Source organism: Monodon monoceros, unplaced genomic scaffold (assembly GCF_005190385.1).
Source record: "Monodon monoceros isolate NGI ecotype Baffin Bay Population unplaced genomic scaffold, NGI_Narwhal_1 Super_Scaffold_21, whole genome shotgun sequence".
Lineage (NCBI taxonomy): Eukaryota > Metazoa > Chordata > Mammalia > Artiodactyla > Monodontidae > Monodon > Monodon monoceros.
In genome coordinates, this window is record NW_021703778.1 from 68,386,415 (window position 1) to 68,411,711 (window position 25,297).

Genomic DNA, 25,297 nt, shown 5'->3' on the forward strand with positions numbered 1-25,297 from the left:
ACACACGTCCACAGGATCCTCCAGGGCCATAGACCCTAGATTAAGATACGTGTTATGGATTAAATATGGTCACTCTAAGTGATATTTAGCTCCATTGCAGCTGTGAACACAGTTGCAAACACTGAACTCCTGTGGTAGTACTTGATTATAAGGTAGCCATCTAGATGACCCAGAATATGCCTCTTTTTAAAAATATTATAACAAAACCCCCCAAATAGAAAATTTCTTAATGAGACTTTGTGGCTCCCTGATATATGTACAGACCAGTTTAATAAGCACTGCACTCTCGATGACATCTAAAAGCTTTCCAGCTCTTGACAGTCTTTGATTCTGTGAATCTGCCTCCATCTCCTTCCTCCTCAGTTCACCAGCAAATTTTCTGCTGTGCCTAAGAGGGTAGGTCTGGATTCATTGTTACCCAGTGGGGTAACAGTGATAATAGGGTGGGATTCTCCCTGCTCTCTCTCTGTTCTGGTTCCTTGGAATGTCATTAGTACGTGACTGCGATTATGGGAGATTGAAGAGTTTCTGCTTTACATGAGACTCCATCTACCTTAATATACTTGCCTGAAAGCATAACCTGGCTTTTGAATCTCCTTTTCCAGGTGAGAGCAATGGTGGTAGCAGCTCAGATTTTGAGGGGGAATAAAAGGATAAAAGGAATAAAAGGATAAAAGTGTATCTTGCCACACGTGAAGCTTATAGACTGTCCTACCTTAAGGAATTCACGGTCTTAGAGAACGATAGCCACCTGTAGCACGTATTAGGCAAGTCATACCACATATGGCCAGATGAAGCAAGATAATCGCAGGAGGGAACCAAGTGAGAGAGTTAGAGGACAGGGATGTCCCACCGTCACTGGCTCCTAGGCACAGCACCTGCTTGCTTTGGGGAAAGGAGCCATGTCAAGGCACAGGGATGGCATGATGGTCACCCTGAGGACTTTCCTCCGACTTCCGTTTGTCCTCTCAGGAATGAGCTGAGAAAATGTTATTTTTCTTTTTTGTTCCATTTGGGATGTGCTAAAGGAACAGTCAGCTGCTCCATCATCTGCCCCTGGTTGGAAGGTGTTAAATTTACAGCTTTCTTTGAGACAGTCCAGCATTTCTATGTATCCTGTGGCTTTCCTTAACCACAGTCAAGATAATACACCTACTTGATTTTTCTCTGCTGTGGATTCAGAGCCAAAGTAAATGTGAAAGTTAAATTTATATCTATGTGTTACCTTTGGCTTTGCTTTCTGTGTTCTTTTTCCTGCCTGTTATTTGTACTGGGCATCACTGAGGCTGCATTCGAAGATTAAGTAAATACTCTGGAACTGCTCACCAGAAAGACATAAGGAGATAAACTTTTGTCCAGGATTTAGCTTATCTAGCTGTTGAGTAGCTCTGCTCACAAGCCCCCACTCATTTGCAGGACCCATTAATATTTGCATACCCCTGAAAGAACTGCACTAAGCTAACATTTGAATGGCCTCGCTCTGCACAAGTCCACAGTAACCCACATTTCTTTCTTTATAGCTCAGGGGCATGGTGCCAAAGGAGACAATGTTTATGAATTTCACCTGGAGTTCTTAGACCTTGTGAAGCCAGAGGTATGTTCTTTCCTTCCTCACTTCCCTGTCCATTTTAAGAAATAAATACTCGTAGTTTTGTGAAATGGGGAGCAAAGATTGTGGGGAAGAAGAAGATAAACCAAAGTAGAATATACTTTTGTTTGGAATAGAGCCCAGGTTTTAGCTTCAGAGGAAGAGGAAAGTTGGAGAACCTGAGTCGGATCTGGGCTCTGCCATTTATTAGTGGCGTGAATAATTCTCCTCACTTCTTTGAGTTTCAGTTTCCTCATGTGTTACGTGAAGGATTGGGTTAAGTGATCTCTATGGTTCTTTCCAGCTCTGAGATTCTTAATAGTCAGCAGTGGTTTAAGGGGTAGAGAATCTGTCTGGGGCTTGCTTTGGAGGCAAAGGGAGAGGCTATATAGAAGAATAATGAGCTGGAACAGCCCCTAAGAATTTGAGTTTAGTTGAGAAGACTCTGTAGTGAAAGACTCCCTGTGAAAAAGTTGTAACTGATACAGTACAGTTCTGGCCTTGAGGCAGGCCTTTCTAAAACAGTGCCAGAAACCATTGACCATTTGAATTGAGTCATCTTCATGGGAGGAAAATTTGGAAGGTAATGGTGCACTTGAGAAGGTGATTGGATGTAGTGCCTTGCGTGATGTAGATCTGGGAGGACGTTCATGCCAGTTTCTGCTCGGATAACCAAGAACTATCTGCCTTTCTTATCTTGCTTTCCTCCTGTGTCCTTCATGGGGGGAACCAGGGAAAGACTTGGCTGTTTTTACCAGTTCTTCCTTGTACCAGCCTTGGTCTAGTTGTTTTTTTTGCTTCAGGACTTTTAGGAACAAAGAAGGAAGGGGAGTAAGTATACAGTGCAGCTTCTCTGTATGGCCACAGTGGTTTGTACAGTTACAGGGGAAGGAGCGGGGGATGTGGGAGGGCATTCTCACGTTCTTGCTTTCTCTCCTAGCTGGTTTACAAACTGACCCAGAGGCAGGTGAACATCACGGTACAGAAGAAGGTGAGCCAGTGGTGGGAGAGACTCACCAAGCAGGAGAAGCGCCCACTGTTTTTGGCCCCTGACTTTGATCGTTGGCTGGACGAGTCTGATGCTGAAATGGAGCTCAGAGCCAAGGTCAGTAAGGACCTTAGGATCTAGACAGAAGTCATGAGGAACCCAAGTTATTTGGGCCACCTCAGATATCTATCAGAATCTGATAGACTAAGGACAAAGTTATAAATTCCCTGAAAGATCTGGAGATGTGGTTTTATAGAAGTACTGGTCATGTATTTTGTAGACTGTCCCTCAATTGGGATTTGTTTGACGTTTTTCTCATGATCAGCCTAGGGCGATGGGTTTTGGGGAGGAAGCCCACAGAGGTAAAGTGCCATTCTTATCATGTCATATCAAGAATATGTACTATCAATATGACCTATCATTGTTGATATTAATCTTGATCATCTGGCTGAGGTAATTTTTGGCAGGTTTCTCCACTGTAGGGTTTCTCTACTGTAATGTTACTCCTCTCCTTCCTTTACTGTTCTCCTTGGAGGGAAGTCACTATGCATAGTCCACGCTTAAGGAGTCAGGAGTTATACTTCCCATTCTTAGGGTGGAGTGTCTGTATACTTTATTTGGAATTCTTCTGCATGGGAGATTTTTCTGTTGTCTCTCATTTATTTCTTCAGTCATTTATATCAGTATGGACTCACGAATATTTGTTTTATGGTTTGGGTTATAATCCAATACTATGTTATTTATTTTGTTGCTCAAATTGTTCTAGCTTTGGCCACTGGAAGCTCTTGCAGTTGGCTCTTGTGTCCCTTTGACACAGCTCCATCATCATGGGCCTTTTTTTTTTTTTTTTTTCCTAAAGAAATGAATCCTTAATTTCTGGCACTATAAGCTACGCCAGGTTTATCTCGTATATTCCCTGCTCTGTTCTTTTTTATTGGAGAATGGTAGTGGAAACCAAGATCTGGGTGCTAGGTGCGCTCATTGCCTCTGGGGTGTCATTGCTTTTAGGCCCTCTCAGCTGATAGAACAAGGAAATCTATGTGTGTATACTAGCCCATGCATATACACTTATCTATAAATATTTCCATATATATCTATCTATATCTATATTAACCTAGTGTAAGTTCACACTGATGTTGGAGACGTGATTTTAGCTTCTGGAAAATTATAGAGGTCTTAAAAATAAAATAGCAATCTATTTCCCACCTTAAATTTCTATTTTGTTTCCCCAGCCATAACAAATTTTCTGGATGTCTTTTCCAGCTCCAGGATTTTAAGGCTGCCCACTTTGTAGTTTGGAAGCCAGCTGATTGGTTTAATTCTGTGAGCATTGGATGGGCATTCTGTGATACTAGTGCTACCCAGTCAGGAGTCAGGCTTTTTGGCACCATGAGCTAGGACATTTTCCCCAAGGAAGCAAGGAGGTGGCTTTGAGGGAGCCAGATCACTTATCCAGCATGTGGACTTCTGCAAGCATCTGGGAATTCTAACTTGTGTTCTTTTTTTTTTAATTTATTTTTTATTGAAGTATAGTTGAAATACAATGTTGTGTTAATTACTGCTATATAGTAAAGTGACTCAGTTATACATATATATATTCTTTTTCATATTCCTTTCCATTATGGTTTATCACAGGATATTGAATGTAGTTCCCTGTGCTATACTGTAGTCTAACTTGTGTTCTTGGAAAACTTCTGTCTGAATTCTAGGAAGAAGAACGCCTAAATAAACTCAGAATTGAAAGCCAAGGCTCCCCTGAAAGTAAGTTGCCCCTGCTGTTGTGGTAGTTACCAGTTAACTTGTGACAGAGATGGGGGTATAGATGAGTGTGATGTGACAGGAGTGCTCGCATTGTGTAGGGGAGTTTATGAGAAATCCTTAATGTCCAGTGCTTAAGCTGTGCGCACCCACATCAGAAGTCTTACTTTTAAGGTTTTCCTTCTGTTGGGGGCCTAACACCATCTGAGTACACCAAGGTTAGTAAAGCAGAATGGAAGAAACTCAGTCTCCTGGACTGGCCTAATAGGTGGGTGCTAGGTGGCAGCAATTCCTGCAGAGGTGTGGAGATTATTGCATAGGTCCATGATTGCACTTCTTCCAGCCTGGTGTTTTTGTCCCAACTGAGATCGTAATGGCTGTGGTTGTCAACCTTAAAGATGGAAAGTATTCTGTATAGTCCTGCTGTTCATTAACCTTTTAAAAATCCAGTTCTATTTCTGTTTCTGCCCAAGCAAGCAGCTCTGTAAGTGTATTATCGTCTGGGTATCGTAGATTAAATTCAGCAGCTATCTTACATTTGTGGCGTATGGAAAGCATTGCACTAGGCCCTTGAGTTGTGGAGACAGTGACTCCATCAGAGCACCTGTGCTCAAACAGCTTCTGTTCTAGTAGGAGGACCATGCAGGTCTATACAAAACTAATGCTGAAAAGTAGAATAAAATAAGGGTTTGAAGTATGTCCTAAATTGAACTTTTTCAGTTTTAGTGGCACTTATTTGACATGCCATAAGTAGGAAAGGGGAAAGTTTTAGAGCAGTGGTTTTCAAACTATGTTCCATGGTACCCCGGGGGTTTCCAGAGATGCTTTGGAGGGATAGACCAAGCAAGCAGGTCTACTTCAATCAGAGCAGCTTGGCTTTTGTGTTTTATGTATTAGGGTTCTGAATAAAGTTTCTTTTTAAAAAGACATTTTATTGCTTTTTAAAAAAACTGAATAACCACTAATTTAGAGGAATTTTCTGCTTTAGAAAAGCAGAGGAGGGGAGAGGATTAGTGGAGGTGAAGAATAACAACATAAAAAGGCCACCTTGAGATCTTAGTTTTTTTTTTTTTTTTTTGCGGTACGCGGGCCTCTCACTGCTGTGGCCTCTCCCGTTGCGGGGCACAGGCTCCGGACGCGCAGGCTCAGCGGCCATGGCTCACGGGCCCAGCCGCTCCGCGGCATGTGGGATCTTCCCGGACTGGGGCACGAACCCGCATCCCCTGCATTGGCAGGCGGACTCTCAACCACTGCGCCACCAGGGAAGCCCTGAGTTAATTTTTTGGTGTTTTAGAGGGATAAACTTCTGAAATATGTAAAAATTCTTATATATGGATTTTTTAGGATCTTAGAAAAAGCTTTAACAGTTTTATCTAAATTCGTAAAGTTTCCTGATGAAAGAAGTTCTTTATATGGGGAAGTGTAATACATTTTTGTAGTTTTGAAGAAAAAAAATTTAATTAGTTAAATGTTTCTACAAGTCTGACTTTTTTGGCTCCTTAGGATAAGGCTATTTTTTTGGCGGTATGCAGGCCTCTCACTGTTGTGGCTTCTCCCGTTGCGGAGCACAGGCTCTGGATGCGCAGGCTCAACAGCCATGGCTCACGGGCCCAGCCGCTCTGCGGCACGTGGGATCCTTCTGGACCGGGGCATGAACCCGTGTCCCCTGCATCGGCAGGCGGACTCTCAACCACTGCGCCACCTGGGAAGCCCCCTAGGATAAGGCTATTTTTGATTGACCACACTAATTGTGATTATTTGAGCATCAACCAAGTGTCTATGCAGAATATCTCTGTAGCAACACTGATATGTAGCTACAAAAATATGTGGGTAGGAATACATATGTAGCAGCAACACCTGAACTCTGTAGTTCTTCTCAAGAATTATCCTTTCCTTTGCCCTACTCCTTTGACTCAACCATGACTCTGTCTAAGCTCCTTACTCCTTCCTTAATTCCATAGTTGGCTCTGTCTTCACAAACCCTTAGGCTGCAGACAAAATTAATGTCCCTTATTCTCCTTCCTGCCTCTTGGTTTGTAATTTTCCTCCTTTGGTTACATCCTCATTTTACCATCTTTCAAAGCCCAGATCAGATACCATCTCATCCATGCAGACTTGCCTGATACATGCTTCTCCAGCCTAAAGTCATTTTTCTCACCTTGAAATTTTCACAAGACATTACCTGTCACTCTCAATCTTGTAATATGGTTTTTAGATTGTAAACTCTTTGAGGGCAGCATCATGTCTTAACCATCCTTGAATCTCAGTAGTGCTACTCACAGTATCTTGTATATTGTAGGTGTTCAGTTAATGCTTGTTTAGATGGATATATGAGCAAATATCAGAAATTTTTATTACAGTTTCTATCTCTTTGAGCTAGTTTGACCTGCATGACCTAAAAAAATTCTAGAAAAGAAGAAACTGTAGATTATATTAAGATGACAAGAGCAAGAGCTGAGTATAGTTTTATTTCCTTTTAATGCCTCCTTAACTAGTCAGTCATTCTTTGCCAGAAGTAATTTTTCTTTTTCCCTCTTGGATTTGTTAAGTCTGTATACTTACTCTTCAATGCTGTGAGGGGAAAGACTGCTGAACACATACCTTGGACTACGATGTTCCTTATAATTTTTCCTTATCTGTTTTTCTATGGGACCAGGAGCCCAGGTTGGTGCAGACCTGGGCCAGGTATTTTTGGGGGAGCTTAGGGCACCCAAGTAGTAAAGAGGGATGAAGTCATTCAAGTATGCCCCACATACCCATCTCCTGCTGTGACTACTGCTTTTAACAGCTTACCACCTTGCTTTGCTTTTCAGCTCTTGCAAGCTTGAAGAAAGGATACCTGTTCATGTATAATCTAGTGCAGTTCTTGGGATTCTCCTGGATATTTGTCAACATGACTGTGCGGTTCCTTATCTTGGGAAAAGGCAAGTGCAAAATTTCAAGGCTAGTTTTCTTTTTTCAGTAGTTTGGCCCCCTATTCACCAAAAGTAACAGTCTCTGCCTTTGGTATTAACAATACCACCACTCCCACCCCCTAACCCCCCACCATATTTGTGTAGCACTTCATGCCTTTCATTGTATGCTCACATCTTTCACTTCCCTTGGCCTTGTGAAACAGGCAGACTGGATGTTCTGTCCATTTAATAGATGAGAAAACAGGCTTGGAGATTGTCAAAGAAATGGTCCACATCCACACAGCTAGCCAGGGGTACATCTTGGGCTGACATCCCTTTCTTATTCACTGCTTGATAGTTCATTTATAACTAAATAAATTGAGGTGATACTCACAATGTCAAAGTTATACAAGTCCTTAAGGGATCTCACCCCTTTGGAGCCTAAATAGACTAAATGGACTATTGTAAAACTGAATGAAAAGACTATCATAAAGATATTAGTTCTTGGGGCTTCCCTGGTGGCGCAGTGGTTAAGAATCCGCCTGCCGAGGCAGGGGACATGGGTTCGAGCCCTGGTCCGGGAAGATCCCACATGCGGCGGAGCAACTAAGCCCGTGCACCACAACTAGTGAGCCTGCTGTCTAGAGCCCGTGAGCTGCAACTACTGAGCCCCCGTGCCACAACTACTGAAGCCTGCGTGCCTAGAGCCCGTGCTCTGCAACAAGAGAAGCCATTGCAATGAGAAGCCCATGCACTGCAACGAAGAGTAGCCCCCGCTTGCCGCAACTAGAGAAAGCACACGCACAGCAACACAGACTCAACTCAGCCAAAAATAAATAAAAATTTATATTAAAAAAATAGTTACTAGTTCTTGCTAAATTAATTTATATGTTTAACAGAATTCTGGCCAAAGTAAATGACAACAGAACATTTTTGAGAATGTGATCTAAAGTATTCTGAAATTTTATTGTGAACAATAAATAGATAATAAAATTTGAGGGAAGAAAGAGTAATGGGAGAGGACTTTCTCTACCTGGCATGAAAGAATGTAATTAAAATAGTATAGCACTAGCATAAGAATAGAGTAATTAATAGAGCAGATTAGGTGGCTCAGAAATAGGTCTTACATTATATATATATATATATATATATATATATATATATATATATATCTCCAGATTATGGATATGATAAAAAAAAGGAATCATGAATCAGTGGAAAGGAAAGTATTTTCCAATCATTTTTTTTTATTAGATGGGAAATGTTTCTAAAAAGTGGTTAGGTTTGGGAGGCAGATAATCTGTTTGACTCTTCTCACACTGTATACAAAAATAAATCCCCCCAAAGGATTTAGGCGCCATATATCAAAAAGTTAAGTAATAATAGAAGATAAAGTAAATTTTTATAAAATCACATGTGGAGGGTTAGGACGTTCTAACCTTAAAAATGATAGAAGAAATCATGAAGAAAAAGGTCAATGTATTTGACTACATAAAATGCCTAAATTTCCATATATGTAAAAACATCCAGCCAAAACAACATTAAAGATTAAAAGCATATTGAGTTGAGCAAAATGGGGATGGGCAGGGTTGGTGGAAAATTGCAACAAATATCGGCAAGGGCTGTTGCTTGTTTTACATATAAAGAACTTGTACAAATTGATTTTAGAATGTGAAAACTCCACCCAATAGATAAATAAAGGTCATGTACAGGCAGTTCATAAGAGGAAATAAAACTAATTCAGCACACAGCAAAATGTTTAACTCAGTAATGGTGAAGGAAATGAAAAATATTATTTTTTATGTATCAATTTTGCAAAGTTGTAAAAGACACCTAATTCAAGACAACATATGCTAAAATAAACACAACAGTGGCTACTGGGAGGGTCCATAAGTACAACAGCTCTTTGGGAAAATCATTTTGCAAGGTGCATTGAGAACCTTAACTGTTCATATCCTTGAACTTGGTTATTTCATTTCTGGAAATACGTTCTAAAGAAATAATTGAAACCACAAGAAAAGCTTTTTCAAAAAGATATACATTATGACATTATTTATATTAGTGACAAATTACAAACTACCTAAATGTCCAGCAATGAAGGATTGGTTTAGATTGTTCCCTCAGTGGAATGTTGTAAAGCAAATATAAAGCATTTAAAGAGGTTGTAATAATACGGAAGAATACTTATGATGGGCTAAAAAGGTAACATAAATTTGTTTTTCCAGTTTGATCACACCAATATAAAAAGGAGAAAAAAAACTGAACCAATAAATGTGAAATGATTGGAAGAAAGGGCACCGTTTTCAAATGGTTTGAAAGGATCATTTAAAATTTTTTCCTTATTTTATAAAGTAAATATGAGGAAAAATATGAGCATAATGGAAAATATAAACTATTTAAAAAGAGAAAAAAATCCTGTAGACTCTTTTACTCTTCAGTCCTAAATTTTTCCCATCTGAGTTTTGTAAAGGTGAATTGCAATTAGCTCCAGAATCTTGTGAAAGAAGTGCATGTTGTTTTTCCAGCCTTCTTAATACCTTGGAATTCTGCAAAGCACAGTAGCAGGCTAGTGAAAAACTTCCCAAATGCCTAGTATCTTATAGTCATGTGTAACCAGAGGTCTACAGATGAGTTATTTAAAGAAACAAAGGAAGTCTCAGACAGTTGTTCTCAGATCTGTAGCTCTTACTAGTATGGATTTATCACAAGTCCCATGGAATGACTAGGTACATTCAAATTCATAAATAATTTATTTAACCTAACATAGTTGGATCGATTCTGAATGTTCAAGCCTGCTAGCTGTTAGGGGATCCACTCCAAAAGCTGCTAAGTTATCTGGGTCATGTGTTTAAGCTGCCTGGATTTGTAATTTCTATTTTGGCTCTGAGCCCCTTCCTAAACCACCTACTGGAATGGAGCTGCTGGTGTAATTCTTCTCTTATCAGTCCTCAAAGGTGTAATAAGGACCTGGGCCTGGTACCCAGGGTCATAGTTTGTCCTTTGCAATTATCTCTTTTTGAATAAAGGATGTTGGTGAATGGCAGATTCTACACATGTACTTGTTTTTTTCACGTAAACATGTATGTGCTAAACTTCTCATGCTAAGGAAATAGCAAACTCTTAGGCTTATGTAGAAACTGTTGCCTCTCTCTCTCTATTAATACTTTTTTATTAAATAAATTAAAAAAATTTTCTAATTATAAAAATGTGTTAATAATTAAAGACTTAAATAAAACAAAACAAAAGCTCTACCATAATCCCATCTATCAGAGCAACAGATTCTTGGCACCTTGTTGTATATCTTTCTAAACCCATATAACTTTCATAGGAACAGTTCCTAAAGTGGAATTACAAGATTAAAGGGCAGATTATTTTTATTTTATCTTGTTTATTTATTTAAAATGAATTTTTATTGGAGTATAGTTGCTTTACAATGTGTTAGGGGCAGATTGCTTTTAAGGATTTTGATTTATACTGCCCAGAAAGAGTATACTATTTTATAGTACCACTATTTAAATCTATATCCATTAACATATGAGTGCCTTTTAGAACTTTTAAAAAGTTTTTTCAAGTCATAAAAGGAATTGGGCTGATTTAAGAACGTTTGGAAAATGGGAGAAAACCAGAGAGGAGGTGCGGTGGGATGGAAGGGGAGGTGAATAAGCCATTGTCCATCACTGTTAATATTTCCATATGTTTCCCTTTAGTCTTTTTTTTCTCCTGCAGTTAAAAATTATAGTCATACTGTGTGTACAATTTTGCATCTTGTTTTTAAAACAGTATTATAAGCATTTTAATGTTATTAATATTCTTTATAACAGTCATTTTAGAAATCAGATTTCTATCCCTGAATTGAAACAGGATGAACTTCCCGTAAAATCAGAGGCAAAGCAACCAGATCTTATTTTTATTTACCATATGCCGAATCTTAAGTCACAACTTTCTAGTTCAAAGTAATGGAGAACCTCACTTTTCAAAGATAATTTGTCCAAGAAATTAATAAGTGAATCCCCTGAAAAAGGATACCAGAATTTCATTGTAAATGGCAACAAAAAGATTTGATTGGGATTTTGTCTTGACAAGGGACATTTAAAATTATGAATAAATTTTTTATCTTATATATAGAAAAATTTAAATTGTAATTTTGCATTACTTCCTCAAAGAAAAGAATTGGTCAAATTTTGAACTTACTTATTGGTGGAATTTTTCCAGCAAAATTATGCAATAACACTATATACCATTCTTCATTTTTTTGCGTTTGACTTTGTAGCAGGATTGTAAAGTGGATCATTTTCATGAGAATGTTAGAGAGTTTTTTAGTTTTTGCAAGAGGCTTGTTTTATTCATTTGATATTTAAACTGTATTCTTTTGAGGTGCCTGCAGTGTCATCTTTGTTGGTAAGGTGCCTAACTCTGCCATTTCTTAGAGGCACTACTTTAATAGGCAGAGAGGCAAGAATCCTAAACCTTCTACAATGTGCAGGACAAAGAATTGTCTTGCCCAAAATGTCAGTGGTGCCCTGGCTGAGAAACACTGCAAAGAGGAATGTACGAATCCAGGATGTCAAGTGAGGATCAGTATGAAAAGTGAAGGATATTAAATTATGGAGCACTCCAAATTGATACCACATTTGTTGTCCTCATATAAGGAATAACTATCATTTAAATTGTTATATAATATTCCATGAAATAGATATACTATGGTTTACTCAAACTTTCCATACTCTTAGGTTTATACCATTTCTTTTCTTTCTTTTTTTTTTTTTTTTTTTTTGTGGTACGTGGGCCTCTCACTGTTGTGGCCTCTCCCGTTGTGGAGCACAGGCTCCGGACGCGCAGGCTCAGCGGCCATGGCTCACGGGCCCAGCTGCTCCCCGGCATGTGGGATCTTCCCGGACCGGGACACGAACCCATGTCCCCTGCATTGGTAGGTGGACTTTCAACCACTGTGCCACCAGGGAAGACCCCATTTATTTGTACAGTTTTTGAGACTTTAAAAGGCTAGGTTGCAGTTGATATATGTATAAATGAGATAATGGATCTGAAAAGAATTATCATTGTGCTTTGATATATAGATTTTTCAGCATATAATAACTGAGTGAAGTCTAGGTATGTGTCTTTTCTTGCCTTTTAAAACTGAGAAGGGCATACAGGGTTTATGTGTTAACTTTCTGGTAAACAGTAGAATTTACTATTCAGGCCCATGGAGGGATGAATAGTGAACTTGACTCTGACTGGATGTTTATTATACTTTTCCTAAAATTCCTTTCGTGTAAAGAGTTATCTAGTGTGCAAAATACTTCTGTTGGAGTTTGCCAGTTGATTTACCCTTAATGTGTATTTGTCCCATAGAGTCCTTTTATGACACGTTCCACACCGTGGCTGACATGATGTATTTCTGCCAGATGCTGGCAGTTGTGGAAGCTATCAATGCAGCAATTGGAGTCACTAAGTCACCAGTGATACCTTCTCTTTTCCAGGTATTGAACAGTTGAGCTCGAGGGTGGGGAATGAAAGGTTTCAATGTTTATTTAGTAGGTATCCACACTTTGCTGGGAAGTCTCAGTTAGTAAAAATACCTATTTGCACAGGAATAGCATTGTTTTATCTGAACAGGTTGGAAAATGTGAAACCTGAGGGATATTTTTTAAAATAGACTTTTGCCATTTCAGGTCTATTTTATTCTTTATAATATCTTCGTGATACCACAAAGTTATAAAAAGAGCTTTAAAACTAGGGAAGCTTGATTCTCAGGCAGGAGTGGAAAACCCTAACCTCTTCTTAGATAGGGGTGTGCCTGGTCTCCTACCACCTCAGGTCAATGAAGGTGGTGTAATACCTGGGAACTCTCTTCACTTTGGACTTTCTTCCATGTATGAAGGTGGCTCTTCTGACTCATGTGGGGAGTTCCCCCCCACTCCCAGTACATCTAGGTTGTTTCCTAATATTTGGAAGATTGCTCTCAGGAATGGGACATCAAAGTCTTTCAGCTTTCTTGCCTTGTTCCCTAACTATATATATTCTTAGATACCACCAACCCAGACTCGGGGAATCAGGTGACTGTTGGCTAGTCTCGTCTGGATGCTGTTTTTATAGTTCAGCCCTTTTCTGGCATATCAGCTCTGGCGTTCTGACAGTATCACTTGCATGGTAAAGGGTGTTAATACAATAGCCTTGTTATTTCTTGGTTTTCTGTCCTTGGAAAGAGGTTGTTTTGTTTAGTTCAAAAAAATAAAAGTGGATAGTGAGTGACCCACTAATATGGAATAATATTTTTTTATATCAAAGACTGATACAAATAAGCATCAGGGTAGAATTTCTAGGGCAAAATAGGTTCGGTGTCATCACATCACATGCCTCCAGTGCATGCCATTCATGTAGAATACAATGTGAGTGAAGCCTTTTGGAGTTGGGCAATACCACATGCGCCAACATGGTTGAATCTTGGGAATGTCACATTGAGTAAGAAGCAAGTCAGAGTATAATACATAGAGTATGCTTTCAGAAAGTTTAAAATCAAGCAAAATGAAACAATATACTGTTGAGGAATACATACATAAGTAGTAAAACTATAAAGACAAGCAGTGGAATGGTTAACACAAGATAGTAGTTTCTGGGACTTCCCTGGTGGTCCAGGGGTTAAGAATCTGCCTTCCAATACAGGGGACGCAGTTTCGATCCCTGGTCAGGGAACTAAGATCCCACATGCCGTGGGGCAACTAAGCCCGCGCGCCACAACTAGAGAGAAGCCTGCATGCCTCAACGAAAGATCCCGCATGCTGCAACTAAGACCCAAAGCAGCCAAAAATAAATAAATATTTAAAAAAAACCCACAAAAGATAGTAGTTACTTACTACGGGGAGGGAGGGGGTGTGCCACACTGGTAACGTTCTGTTTCTTAACTTGTGTTATGCAGACGCAGATGTTCACTTGGCAGTATTCTTTAAACTGTGTTTGAACGTGTGTAATACACACACACACACACACACACACGTCCACAAATACTGGCTTGGGTACTTTAACTTGGTCTAAGTTTTCTCAGTCGTTTTCTATTTACCTTGAATTTAGTGGGGTTACGTTTCAGATAATACATTTATATGTTGTTTTTTGAAAATATATTTTAAAACTTCTTTCTCTCTTTTGGGTCCTTTTAATAGCTTCTTGGAAGAAACTTCATTTTGTTTATCGTCTTTGGCACCATGGAAGAAATGCAAAACAAAGCTGTGGTTTTCTTTGTGTTTTATATATGGAGCACAGCTGAAATTTTGAGGTGGGTAGAAATGCCAGGATGGTGTTTGAGTGCTTCTCCCACTCTGGAGCACCTCTCTTCTTGAGGGAGTTGCTGTCTTATCCAGAGTCTCATTTGATTTGAGGTTAAGGTTCTATGTGTGGAGAGTTCTACCTGCATCTGTGTGCTCTGTAAAGGTGAGGCAGTTTTTTTTTTTTAAACAGTCAATGGATCATAATACCAGCCTGGGCACTGGAGAGCAGAGGGAGAGATCCAGAGAAATGAAAGGATCTTACCCTTCAGGATCTTGCTGTCTTGTTGGAAAGAGAGCACTCATTCACATGGAAAAATTCTTGAAAGGGCTGAAGAAACATGGGGCTGAAGGAGCATCCCAGGTTGGATGGAAGTAGTAAAGACTAGCCTTCGAGAAGGGTTGATAGAAATGAATCTTTTACTACAAGATTACTGAAGTTTGAATTGACCTCTTATCTGATTCTTCCATTCTCAGTTGTCAATAGAAGAAATATCTTTAAAAAGAAAAAAAGATCCAATTAAAGTAGATGTGTTCTTCTTTACCAGACCATACATACTCCATACTTCTTCCCTTTTCAGTCAAGTGGAGGGTTGGTTTTGCAAATTGACTCCTCAGCTCTAGGTTTGGTGGTATTTTGGTAAAGTTGACAGTTAAGAGGGAGAAAAGACGTCAGCAGTCCTAGATTGTGTTTAAATGGAGTCTGTATCCCATGGCACCCAGTATACCCTCTAATTTACTTAACACAAAGGTGAAAGAGATTATAGGTACTTAATATTAACTTTTACTGTTTGGGAGGAAGCAACTTTTTTTTATGTTACCTCTTTTTAAATAGAGTATTCCTGATTATAGATTAGAGGTCTTTTGTATACTTTAATTTTGGTAATGTTCATTTATGCAGCGATAAAGTGTCTGTCAAAGTATCTGTCATCTTTACCTACTTGGAATGTAGATCAACTAGGAATAAAGCCAAAATGCTTCTGAGCATCTGTTCTATATACTGAACCTTTTCATAGAGGGTTCCTTTGAGACCTAAACTTAGTCTGCCATTATTGAGAATTCATATCCTTTGAAGATTGGAGGAGGAGCATGATGGGAGTTTATAATTCTGCTAAGAAGAAGCCATGTGTGGCTAATTGTGAAATTATTGTTGAATGATGTTCTAGGGTTGCATTCAGTGGCTTTTAACATGTTAATTCCTTATTTTCAATAGGTACCCCTTCTACATGCTTTCCTGCATTGACATGGATTGGAAGGTGCTCACATGGCTTCGTTACACTATGTGGATTCCCCTATATCCTCTGGGATGTTTGGCAGAAGGTGCTTTCAGGAACTCTAGGTTTTATACCTTAATTCCAAGGGGTGGCCAGATCTTTCTTCCTCCCTCTGCCAGCCTTAGTCTGGGTGTTGAACTTTTCAAGAATTTCTTTCTAGTGGCTTCCTTCCACATGACTCCTGGTATCTAGACTGTTCCAAGGAAGTAGCTCATTTGGAAGCTGGGTGGTCATGCACTGCATGCTTCCTATTTATATGGTACTTTAAATTTTCCAAAGCAAGTTCTTATTGATGACTTCATGTTATTACGACAAACACCTAGTGAGTGAGTCAGGGATTTTTCTCTTCATTTTATGGAATAGGAAGCCCAGTGCTATCAGATGACTGTTCCTCATTTATCCTTGTTGTCAGCTTGGAGGCTTATTTCCTAGGAAAGCTAGGGGGAAAAAAAAAGAGACATGAGCCCATTGTACAAAGAGAGGAGGAAGAAGCATTTTCAACAAACCCAGAAACTTTGAGGGGTTAGAAGGTTCTATCAGTAGATGTGACTGTATTTCATTTGCTTCTAAAATGTTCTTGTTTCTGCTTTTCAGCCGTCTCAGTGATCCAGTCCATTCCAATATTCAATGAAACAGGAAGATTCAGCTTCACATTGCCATATCCAGTGAAAATCAAAGTTAGATTTTCCTTTTTTCTTCAGATTTATCTTATAATATTATTTTTAGGTAAGTATTGGCTCTATAATAGACCTTTTTTCTGTTACTTCTTAGAAGGTAGAGTTAAATGATTCAGAGTTTTAAAAATCCTTATTAGTATTCTTACTTTCCAAAGAGTAGAAATAAGTTAGAGAACGATTACTTTGCCAAATAGACCCAGTAGGAGAATATGCTATGTGTGGAAGTATTTCTTCCCACATCTCCAGTGAGTGAGTTATCTTCTTGAAATGCTCTAGGTCATTGGGACTTCACCATACTTCATGTTTAAAACAATGTAAGCAGCTCTTTTAAAACTGAGTAAAAAATGAATAAAAAGCTCATTTTACTTCTGCTAATTTCAGTAGCAGATCCCTTATCCAGAGGAATTATTACAGAGGTGGTGATACAGTTGGCAGCAAGGAGGGAAGGCAGTAAAGGCCTCTGAGCAGCCAGGAGACGTCAGAAGGCTTCTACCTAACAATAGGAAAGCCCCCCACTCCTCATGTAAAGCGTTGCTTATTTATTAATTTTAATATAAAACCATAAAGTTTTGCCTTAACTCATAAAAACTAAGCACTAAAAGAAGGGAAAGAGAAGTAAACCTATATTATTGCAAATATGAGAGATTTAAAAGCCTTCCTAATTATGAGGATTGTTTACTTTAGATAAAGTTCTAACACATTTTAATATACTTACATATATTTCTCCCTGTTGTATTTCACAAAAGTCTTGAGGTGGCCTTGAAGTATGGCTCTGTGGTCTCCTGGCAACAGAAGGATGTGACAGCAGATAGTATACTGGTTATCTTTTTCTGTGTAACAAATTACCCCCAAACTTAGCAGCTTAAGACAGAAAACATTTATTATCTCGCATGTATTCTGAGAGTCAGGAAGTAGGCTAGCTGGGTGGCCCTGGCTCAGGGACGCTCATGAGGTTTCGTCAAGCTGTCAGCTCAGCTGGGGCTACAGTTTCTGCACACTTGACTGGGGCTGGAGGATCTGCTGCAAGCTCACTTATGTAGTTGTGGACAGGAGGCTTCAGTTTCCTGCCATAGTACTTTTCCACGTGGATGCTCATGACATGGCTTCTCCCCAAAGCAAGTGATCTGGAAGAAAGCAGAAGCCACACTGCCTTTTTTTTTTTTTTTGCCTTTAAAAAATTTATTTATTATTGAAATATATTTGACATAAAACATTGTATAACTTTAAGGTATAACATGTTGATTTGATACATTTATCAATTGTAATAAGATTGCCATTATAGTGATAATTAGCACTTCTATCATGTCCACACTGCTTTTTATAACCTAAACTCACAAGTAACATACTATCACTTTTTTAAAAAAAAGATTTATTTATTTATTTATTTGTTGGCTGTGTTGGGTCTTTGTTGCTGCACATGGGCTTTCTCTAGTTGTGGCGAGCAGGGGCTACTCTTTGTTGCGGTGCGCGGGCTTCTTATTGCGGTGGCTTCTCTTGTTGCGGAGCGTGGGCTCTAGGCGCGTGGGCTTCAGTAGTTGTGGCTTCCGGGCTCTAGAGCGCAGGCTCAGTAGTTGTGGCGCACGGGGGCTTTGTTGCTCCGCAGCATGTGGGATCTTCCCGGACCAGGGCTCAAACCCACGTCCCCTGCATTGGCAGGTGGATTCTTAACCACTGCGCCACCAGGGAAGCCCTGACATACTATCACTTTTGCTGTATTCTCTTTCTTACATAGATCAACCTTGTATAATGTGGGAGGGGACTACACAAGGGTATGAAATACCAGGAGGTAGGGATTATTGGGGACCAGCTTGGAGGCTGGCTTCCCCAGACTGAGAGGGAGACCACAAAAAGTAAACCCAAGAAGTTGGAAAGCCCAGTGATCTTGGTTATTTATTTATTTATCTGCACCACGCGGCTTGTGGGATCTTAGTTCCCCAACCAGGGATTGAACCCGGGCCCTTGGCAGTGAAAGCGTGGAGTCCTAACCACTGGACCACCAGGGAATTCCCGATCTTGGTCATTTAGAAGTGGGGGAGAAGAGACCTACACCCTTTAGGAGCCCCTCGGAATCCGCACATGGCAGAAGTGCAGTTAAATAATATACATTATGGGGGCAGGTCATCTGCCAAAGGTTAAATTTTATTCCATTTGTTCTTCTTTTCCATTTCAGAAAGATTTCACACCAAAAATGTTAAAACGTTTGGCGCTTTAAGGGAGTAAGCTTCAATTTGGAAAATGCACTCATTAAAAGAGCTCTTTACCTCTATTACTGGATAAATCTAGTACTACTGTAATTAGGCTCCATGAGGTGGGCCTACTGAAAGTGTTAAAAAGGAATAAGTGTTGGAAAGACCCTTAAAATATTTTACTAAAAAAGCTAGAAGGGTAGACGTATTTTAAAAAATATTTGCACCAGGTCTTAGTTGCGGCACGCAGGATCTTTGTTGCCGCATGCGGGATCTTTAGTTGCGGCATGATTTTAGTTGTGGCATGCAGGCTCTTAGTTGTGGCATGCAGGATCTAGTTCCCTGACCAGGGATCGAACCTGGGCCCCCTGCATCGGGAGTGCAGAGTTGTAACCACTGGACCACCAGAGAAGTCCCAGGTAGATGTATTTTAATGTGCACTAACCCTAGTGGCTTTTCCTTGTGTTGTTTAAGCTATTGCATATTCTAACTTACAAGGTTCTGTATTCATAGTTTGCCTACAATGAATATGTAGTTGTTCTTATTCTTCAGAATGAAATAAATCCTAAATCTACGTAATTTAGAAGCAGTATAACAACCGTTATAACGTATGTTCTCTCACAATGGCTGTAAAATAAGTGTTTTTAACCCTGTGGTACAGTGAGAAAACTGAGGTGAGACTAAGCTGCAGAACTACTCAGTGATCACGTAGGATTGAAATTTTCTTCTGGCTCTTAAATCCTGTGTTTTTCTAGTTCACTGAATTGTGTGCTTCCTAGAAAAGTGTCTCATAACTTTTAGGCTATTGCTTAATACATATTATTGCATAGCCTTGAATTAAAAATTAGGTTCTCTCTGTTTCAGATTTGTGTATTTCATTTTATATAAATCCTACCTTAAAAGAAAGGAAAAAAAGGAATACTGAACTCTAATTAATGAAATGTTTGGGGGTGAAGTGTACTGATGTCTGCAGCTTACATTGAAATACATAAAGAATGAGATGGGAATGGGTATGTGATAAATGTAAAAAAGTTAAAGTTTAAATCTAGGTGGTATTCACTGTACAATGGTTTAATCTTCTGTATATTTGAAATTTTTCATAGTAAAATATGGGAGAAAATTAAATTGTAGAACCCACTGGGGGAAAATTGAATTGTCTCTAGTGCATTATTAATATTTGTTCTAAGTTGTACTTCCTGAGCAACGGCAGTAAAAGCACAGGGCTGTGGGATATGAAAAACAGACAACTAGGGACTGTCCTGCCCCAAGAGCTTCTGCTTATAAACAGAGACAAAGATTCTCATTTCTAACTGGCCTCTTTTCTTTTTCAGGATTGTACATAAATTTCCGTCATCTTTATAAACAGCGCAGGCGGCGCTTTGGACAAAAAAAGAAAAAGATCCACTAAAAAGAGAGATTTAGATGACTTCTTGCCAGTTTGAGCCTAATCTATAATTCTTAGTTTTACCTTCTTGTACTGATGTAAAAGTTTTTTTAAAGTTAAATGATTATATTCTCAGTGAGGCTATCTTCCTTTTTCCCCAGTAACATTCCTGAATTTACTGTATTATCTTAGTGTAGTACTTGCATGACATGGATTACTGATACCTGATGACAGGTTCATTCCTGTGTATTCTGTTAATGACAGCAAAAGATTCAGCCCTACCCCCACCCACTCCATGTCCAGTCAGTCTGTTTCACACAGGCCAGAGATACTTCTTCAGTGCCCTGATGCTACCAGCTACTGGCCATTCTTATAGCTGGGAATTGTTCTTTTCAGCTATTGCTTGTGGAAAAAAAAAAGCAAGACTACGTTGCTGTGTAGGAGGCTGTGAAAGTGACTCAGACAAGGACCTAATATATTCTGTACCCAAGGGGCTACTTGTTAAGTGGGTTGGCATTGATTTTTCTGGAAATCGAGTTTTACTCAGTCATTGATAAAACATTTCTGAGTCCGAGTAGGGCTGGAGGACACATATTACCTCTGAATCTCTCTAACAACATCTTAACCTGCGTGGGCACTGGAGAGTCCCAGGGTGATTTGAGAGAAACCAGTCAGAACCTTGGAACACCATGATCATTTACTTCATTCCTAGCTAAATCAGAACTATTTTCAACACGAAAGATGAAACATTAGTTAGAAAACAATGAGATTATAAGAGTTCCAAATGCAAATGGTGTTACAGGGATCAAAAGGGTCAAACTGGCCATGCAGCCTGTGGCAAACTGGAAACATCAGAGTAGGCCAAGTAAAAATACCTATGAAACTGTCTTAGGCTGTGCACAGACATAAAAAACTCAGTGTTCCTTCCCCTGCATTGACTGAGTCCATTTACTTGTGTCAGAGTGAGTTGGTGGAACTGTTTTTGAAGAGGCCTCAAAAACACCTGCTTTTTATTTTGCTGTTGTTTCACCTGTCTGCAGTAGGACAGTGAAAACAAAGTGAGAACTTTGGGTGGAGAACCACCAGCTGAGCCTTTAACAATTCCCGGCAGGAAATCCACCAACAGAGGAACTGAAAAAAATCTAGACACTATGATTTGGCCATTGTCGAAAACATCAGTTTTCCCTAATACATTCCAAGTAAACCAAGTAATGTTTGTATATAAGAATTTGAGGTATGATGACTCTTTCTGTTCTGCCATTCCCATTGTTCCTGGGGGAAAGGGGACTCAGTGGGTTATGCTATTTCTCTGGGCCCAAGATGGAAACTTGGTTTGACCTAAGTAAAAACATCTGATTAGCATAGGCTGGTTGATATTTTTACAAGTTCATTGCACCGAAGGGTATTTTGCATGTCTGCAACTTCTGTCAACATTTGTTTGTATTAATTTCTGGTGTTCTTTCAACTGACTGTCTGTGTGTAATTGGGCAGATCAGCTTTACAGCAGATTATGCTGTATCTTTGTGGTAGAATCTTGTATTCTTAGTGACTGATGGTTATAAACCCCTTTATTGCTGTCTGAGAAAGCTAAAGATTGTGTATTTCTATTAAACATTTACAATTAAAATCTTAGTAACTTGTGTTTAAGTATCATTTAGTCTAATGGTTTCCAAATTGTTAGTGATAAATTCCTTTGTTTAGACAAAATATTTTATAGGCATACCTCGCTTTATTGCACTTCACAGATACTTGCATTTTTTAGAAATTGAAGATCTGTGGCAACACTGTGTTGTCAGATGATGGACAGCATTTTTTAGCAGTAAATATTTTAAAATCAAGGTATATACATTTTATTTTAGAATGCTATTGCACACTTAATAGACTACAGTATAGTGTAAACATAACATTTTTATATACTGGGAAACCAAGAAATTCGTGTGACTCACTTTAGTGAAATATTTGCTTCACTGCGGTGGCCTGGAGGCAAACCTGCAAAACCTCCGAGGTATACCTATATAGCAATTCAGCATGTTAAATAAAACATGTTTGCTCGGGTTGAAGCAGCCATTCCTTAGGAGTTTTACAGAACAATCTGAAAAGCACTGATGATGTAAATAAAGCCTGGAGAAGTTAGATGACTTGCCTAAGGTCATGAAGCTAGCTCATGAACTGGAACCATAACTGACTACAGTGATATCAGAATCTACCTGGATGGAACCTGGCTTAGGCAGTGAAGCAGTGAGGCCTAACCTGTGTCAGAAACAAGGAAGTCAGTATGGAACCCAAGGAACCTTCAAGATTGATGAATCTATGCTACTTAGGAAGTTAAAATTATACTTAGGTTATAGGACAGAGCAAAAGGCAAAAAGACCCATTAAAAATTTCCCAGTGCAACCATTTTATAGAAAATCAAATATTTTATTTTCATTAAAAAAAATCTGAAGAAACAAGAATTTTATACATTTATGGTTGCTATCTAAAAGTTTGTATCTCAAGATATGCCAAAAGCACCTAAGGGTTACCACCGACCTTTTGCCCAAGTTCTAAGGAAATTCTGAAACTTAGTGATGTTGGGCTTGTACTTAGCAAGTCTCCTCTCCCAATCATAGGTACCTGAAAATGTCCCTGTGGTTGGGAGAGGAGAAGAGTAAAGGGCATTTCAGGAACAGAGAACCCAGGTTGTTAGGGTGCCCGAGGAAGGTGGAGAGGGCTCTACACTTGTCAGTCCTTCAGGCTTCTCAGGAGAGGTGCCCGTTGTGGGAGCAACAGTTGTCTTTTGGTTTTAAAGACTGAGCTCCAGAAAGCTAAGGTCAAAGCCCGAGCAGCTGCCCACCCTGCAGAACCCTTCTCAGAGTAGCAGAGTCAAACCTGCAAGTGGTGCTTCTGAGGCAGCCTTGGGAAGGTCTTTGGGTAGCTGCTGCAGAGGTGAACAGACCAGAAAAGTTTTTATCCTAAATTATTCTCACTTGAAAAAAGAATGAAGTCAGCTTCACATTCTTTCAGCGCTGCTCCCAGAGAAGTCTGTCTGCAAAGGTGTGATGTTGTGGTCATACCCGGCATACTCAGAGGTGCCAGTACTGGCCAGCTTGAGTTGCTGGGCGGCGTGAGTCAGCTGGAATGCAGCATCGGGGTGAGCTGTGTCAGGCAGCAGCGTGCACTCCCTTTCTAGCATGTCAGCCACCCCTTTGAGCAGGTCCAGGAAACCAAAGGCCAAGGCAGCCTTTCGTAAACGGTTCAGCTCCTAAAACAAAAGACACCGATGTTCCTGAAATGTGTTCTCCTCATCACATACTTTGTAAGTGCTCAGCTTAGTATAAGTTCTCCTTGATTCCCAATCTTAAATGAGCGTTTTTATATGAGAACAAGTGCTTGTACAGAGATGCCAATAACAAGAGAGTGTGATGACATGACTGGGAAGTGGTTCCTCTGCGGGTGATCAGAAAGCTAAGTAAGACACAGGTGACTGAAACTCAGGTCATCCTCACCACAGTTCATGAGCACTTAGGCCAAACATGGTGAGGTACTTTGTAGATTCTGCATAGAAATGACATCCTCCTGATCTGAGGTATCTCATTTAGCATTATACCCTCTAGGTCTCTCCACGTTCCTGCATGAGCACTTAGGCCAAACATGGTGAGATGCTTTGCATACATCATTTCATGTACTCATAACTCTATGGAGGATACTTTTCCTCCGTTACTCAGGTACAGAAAAGGCTTGCCCCAAACCTCAGAGGGCTCTTACCCTCCGGTGCCTCTCTGGCTGGAGCCTCAGACTGAATGACGATGAGCATGTCTGGAGGAGGCACCGGCGGAGTCAGTAGGTCTGACCCCAAAGATTACCACAAAAGGTTGAGTAGTGGATGGAAGCACAGAAATAGGAAATGCCCCATCTATCACTTAGCAGTGTGATCTGGGCAAGTTGTGTAGCCTCTCTGGGTGTCAGTGGCACAAAATGAGGATAACCTCTTCCATGCCCACTGGAAGAGCTGACACAGCCATCTGGTAGAGGCCCTTTCCTGTAGGTTATATAAAACCAGAAAAGAGAAATGGGCTTTCTGACCACCTCTCTACTATCATCTGTTTACAACTGAAAAGTTCAGAGGCCGAAGTACAAGTGTGCCACCCTGAATAGACAGCTCTGCAGGGAGACAGGGACTGCAGCCAAGGAGTGGTCATCAAGGGCCTAGGGCTTCAGTTAGTGGGGGACATGGTGGGCTGGGCAGCTCTCTGGTTGAACTCTGCTTGATTTCACCAGCTCGCTACATTATTAGAAGACATAAAGGTAATAAGATAACACCCAGACAAAGCACATATGTTCTCTGGAAGAGATGCTACCCTGGAGCTGGTGTGTGTACCGTATTTTAAGATTCGCAAGCTAGGACACAATTGCCAATACAGCATACCTCACACTGCCACTTAATTTAATCTCAGCCAAACACCAGAAGGACAGGGGAGAAGCAAGGAGTGACCTTAAATGCCCCTCAACTCCACCCCATCCCTTGTAACTTCATTCCACCAATGGTTCTGCATTAGCTAGGTATGATTCTGGAGGGCCATCCTTTTGCAATTCGTAAATGTGCAATTTTAGAAGTCATTCCTGGAAGCAGATCCTCTGGTACAGTAAGAATGTTCTGAGCAATCACCATCCCTGGAAGTCACATACAATGGTTGCCTGGAGTCAGACTGGATACCCATATGGGAGCAGTGAGGAGGTTTAAGGGCTGTGACCCACAGGTCCTTGCAGTTCCTTCCCTCAGCCATTCACAACAGCACCAACGCAGAGAAGACCCGCTGCACAGAACCAGGCCATTTAAACACTTCTGATTCCTGGATTTTAGGGCAGCAACAGACTTATCACTTCTACTGACTTTACTGATGAAAAAACTAAGGCACAAACAAACCATACATTTCTAATCCCTGTCCATGTTCAACGTTACCCTACACTACTGTGAACTGTTTATTTCTGGCACACATCCCAGGGCCCGCCCTCATTCCCTATAATTCTGATAGTCTTACCTTATAGAATGTCTGTGTTTTTTCAGGTAGTTTCCTTGCATTTCTTAAAATCTTCTGTACATCTGTCTATCGAGGGTAAAAAGAATTCAACATTAGAATTCTGTGGTAAAAAGGGAAAGAATACAAAAGGACGGCTTTAAATTAAAAAAATGAAAATGAGAAAAGAGTTACAATGTCAAGATGAGGATCCCTTCTGAGTTAATGTCATTGTTCAACATTAGTAAAGCATCTCCCTCCTTCAAAAGGCTTGATGATAATAAATCCCTTGGTG

The 25,297-nt window shown here is 40.0% G+C and overlaps 2 protein-coding genes across 7 annotated transcripts in view; one reads left to right on the forward strand and one right to left on the reverse strand.

Moving 5' to 3' along the window:
- Positions 1–21,648, forward strand: part of HACD3 (3-hydroxyacyl-CoA dehydratase 3) — a 32,784-nt gene extending 11,136 nt beyond the window's left edge. Inside the window, exons 3-11 of one of the 2 annotated variants that reach the window (XM_029238866.1) lie at positions 1,521–1,594; positions 2,529–2,693; positions 4,286–4,337; positions 7,148–7,258; positions 12,581–12,708; positions 14,386–14,498; positions 15,701–15,807; positions 16,356–16,487; positions 19,956–21,648. In XM_029238866.1, coding sequence (XP_029094699.1) covers positions 1,521–1,594; positions 2,529–2,693; positions 4,286–4,337; positions 7,148–7,258; positions 12,581–12,708; positions 14,386–14,498; positions 15,701–15,807; positions 16,356–16,487; positions 19,956–20,032 — 959 coding nt within the window. In that variant the 3' untranslated portion in view covers positions 20,033–21,648. The remainder of the gene's footprint in view (positions 1–1,520; positions 1,595–2,528; positions 2,694–4,285; positions 4,338–7,147; positions 7,259–12,580; positions 12,709–14,385; positions 14,499–15,700; positions 15,808–16,355; positions 16,488–19,955) is intronic. The other variant, XM_029238867.1, reaches the window with a different exon arrangement.
- A 741-nt stretch (positions 21,649–22,389) lies between these two features.
- INTS14 (integrator complex subunit 14) overlaps positions 22,390–25,297 on the reverse strand; it is a 35,111-nt gene continuing 32,203 nt past the window's right edge. For 4 of the 5 annotated variants that reach the window (XM_029239311.1, XM_029239312.1, XM_029239313.1 and 1 more), the window contains 2 exons: positions 25,027–25,092; positions 22,390–23,249 (listed from right to left, as the gene is read on the reverse strand). In XM_029239311.1, the coding sequence (XP_029095144.1) occupies positions 22,998–23,249; positions 25,027–25,092 (318 nt within the window). In that variant the 3' untranslated portion in view covers positions 22,390–22,997. The remainder of the gene's footprint in view (positions 23,250–25,026; positions 25,093–25,297) is intronic. The other variant, XM_029239314.1, reaches the window with a different exon arrangement.